General features: G+C 33.3%; 1 protein-coding gene across 1 annotated transcript; it reads left to right on the top strand.

The window, feature by feature from the left end:
* Positions 1–494: 494 nt before the first annotated feature.
* Positions 495–2,288, top strand: LOC110635353 (epsin-3). Its single transcript, XM_021784660.2, has 4 exons — positions 495–719; positions 853–975; positions 1,107–1,268; positions 1,354–2,288. The coding sequence occupies exons 1-4, from the start codon at positions 613–615 to the stop codon at positions 1,916–1,918; spliced, it is 957 nt and encodes a 318-aa protein (XP_021640352.2). The 5' UTR covers positions 495–612; the 3' UTR covers positions 1,919–2,288.
* The last annotated feature ends 649 nt before the right edge of the window (positions 2,289–2,937 follow it).

Here is a 2,937-nt window from a genome sequence, read left to right as displayed (position 1 = left end):
AAAGAAGGAAGGATGAAACCAGACAAGTTTGAGTTGAGGGCCCTGTCAAGGATTGTGTTAAATAAAATGAACAAATTATGAAACATCCCCTGTTGATTCACCTGATTGTTTTACTATATTTTCAACTCTCAATGGAAGGATGACTCAAAAAGATTGCCCAGCTCTCATTTGGAATACTACTGGTGAAGCCACAGCCTTCAATGATTCTGATTAAATAAAGAAAAATTAAAATAAGATTTTGATAAACACATATCAATCCTAATTCAAAAGTTAAAAAATTGAAATAAATCGTAAGGACACATAAATTACATATCTAATTAAATAAAGTGTGTGGATTAAGGACTTGTGAGTGGATGTGGTCAAATTGATTAGTTAGATCATTAGTCAAAACTAATTTAATTAAGGAATTCTCCTAAAATATCTGAGCTAGAAGCATGGTCACCCCTACAATAGTTTTTCATCTCTTCATGGCAATGCATTACACTAATAGAGAAAGATCGATTGAGATGTCCCTTCACCAAATTAATAATAATTCTCCTGCTCTGAGATAATGTATAATTCACAAATTGCATAAATAGAATAAGAACTTGTTCAATTAAGGTGCAGTTAATTATGGGAACCTTGTTCTTTAACCAGATCAAGAAGCAAGCAAGTTCTTTTCTACAGGAAAAATACAAAAATGCAAGGCTGGCCTTCACTGATGTTAGTCGAGCTGAATTGTAAGTCCTTTTCTCTTATTTTCTTCTTCATTCAACACTAACAAATTTGCTTCGATGAAATTTATGTTCCTATAATTTAGTCAAGAATATGAAGGTTTTCATTTAGAAGCTTGATGATGTTATTCTTATGAAGGTTGGCTGAGGAAGCAACAAGTAACGATCCATTGGGCCCTGATGCTAAAACTATGACTAAAATAGCTGAGGCGTCCTATTTGGTAGATGATTATTGGAGAATTGTTGATGTTCTTCACAAGAGGTATATAATTTTCATTTAAATCTCATAGAACTTACCTGATTAAGATTTGAACTCATGACTCTAAAATCACTGGACTAATTTAATTTTCAAACTTTAATTATATGTTAATCTGAGATTAAATGCAAATGCAGGTTTGATAACTATGATTGGAAGGAATGGAGGCAGTCTTACAAAACACTGGTACTTCTTGAGTTCCTGCTAACACATGGCCCTGAAGAATTTGCAGAAGAGTTTCAATGCGATAGCGATATAATTGAAGAGCTTGGAACGTTTCAACACATAGATGAAAGAGGGTAGTTTAATCTATTCACCATGACATTACATAATTATTTCTTCTTACTAAACTCGTCATTAATTTAATTAATCATATATTTTTAGTTTCGACTGGGGTGCTAACATGCAAAAGAGATCGGAACACGTACTGGAACTCCTCGGAGGAGGAGAAACCTTAAAAGATGCACGTTTTAAAGCTCTCAAAATCACCAAAGATATTCAAGGATTTGGCAATTCCCCTTCATCGCCATGTTCATCGACATCTCCTTCGTCTGCAGCCTCCGAGTCGTCCAGAACTTCATCTTTTGGTTCGTATTCTACCACCAGTTCCATTTTCAACGAGACATTATCCTTTACAAAAGAAGACATAGACAACTGTGAAATAAAGGATCATAAAACTACTTCACCTACAAGCAGCAAAGAATTGGAAGGATCCCACGTTTGGGATTGCTCTCCGATTCAAGAGATGGGTTCTTTGATGGATTCTGAAGACGACGACAATGAGGAGGAGGAGAAACAGGATGGTCTTATTAATGGAATTTGCTCCAAGCTTGTTGGGATTAGTCACTCAAGAAAATTTCATGGTGAGAAAGAGCTGTTTAGGAGCGTTTCTGATGTGGGGAGGCCGATAAAGAAAAAGTATGATCGCCAATTTTCTGTGGGTTACTAGTGGAGTAGTATGGTATTTTTTGAGTTTTGTCATATTTTTTGCTTGGAAAATTCTTGCCTAACTCGATCCGTCAAGACACAAAAAACCAAGTCTAAATAAATTTCATCGTTTCCGCCGTCTATGAATAAGTATTGCCATAACCAATTTCTTGCGCCAAGCAGTAGTAGTGAACAGTATTCTTGTAGAAATGGTAATTAAGATGAATTCTGTTTCTTTTCTTGGATTCACTTGTTACAAGGAATTTTGCAGAATCCTTGCACTGGCAGGGTGATATGAGTTTTAACTTGTGATTTCATAGCCATATAGACAACTGCTACGAAATTAAAACTCAAGAGAAAGACGTATAAATTTAGATATTCTTTAAATGTCATTTTTTTTCAAATACATCAAAAAGAATTTCGTTTAAGAAAGCGATGTACAATTCTAAAAGATGCTTAGAACTCAACTAACACTGCAGAGCATACAATTGGCCTTAATATTCTTTAGGGTCAGCCTTATTTTGCTTAATCCCTTGAACAAAAAGAGAGGTTCATTCAAAGAGGACAATGGAGTATTGGACAAAGGGTAGGTGAAGGAGACCAATCATGCAAAAGATAGTCGCCCCAAGTTTTAATAGCAGAGTCCCTCCTCCTAAGCAAATAAAACAGGCGACTTTCAATCACCTCCTTAATTCAATAATCAAGGCAGCTTTTAACATAGCAGAAGTAGTACTTTATACTCCATTGAACACCTATATATATATATATATATATATATTCTTAGCTTGATAAGCACTCTACTTTTAAGGATAGTAATTATTCATAAACTCAATTTAATCCACTTCATAATTAATTAATTTTTTTTATCATTTCACCTCAATCTTGATATTATACACAGTGAAAATAGAAGAATATCTATCTACTCTAAATCTAATAATTTGCATGCATGATAATATATTATTATCTTTTCTCAAAATATAAATTATTTTTATTTATTTAAATATTATATTTTTAATTTTTAATTTATTTTTAATAAATAAA

Source organism: Hevea brasiliensis, chromosome 15 (assembly GCF_030052815.1).
Source record: "Hevea brasiliensis isolate MT/VB/25A 57/8 chromosome 15, ASM3005281v1, whole genome shotgun sequence".
Classification (NCBI taxonomy): Eukaryota; Viridiplantae; Streptophyta; class Magnoliopsida; order Malpighiales; family Euphorbiaceae; genus Hevea; species Hevea brasiliensis.
Note: the sequence above shows the minus strand (reverse complement) of the source record. Positions and strands in the feature narration are given on the sequence as shown.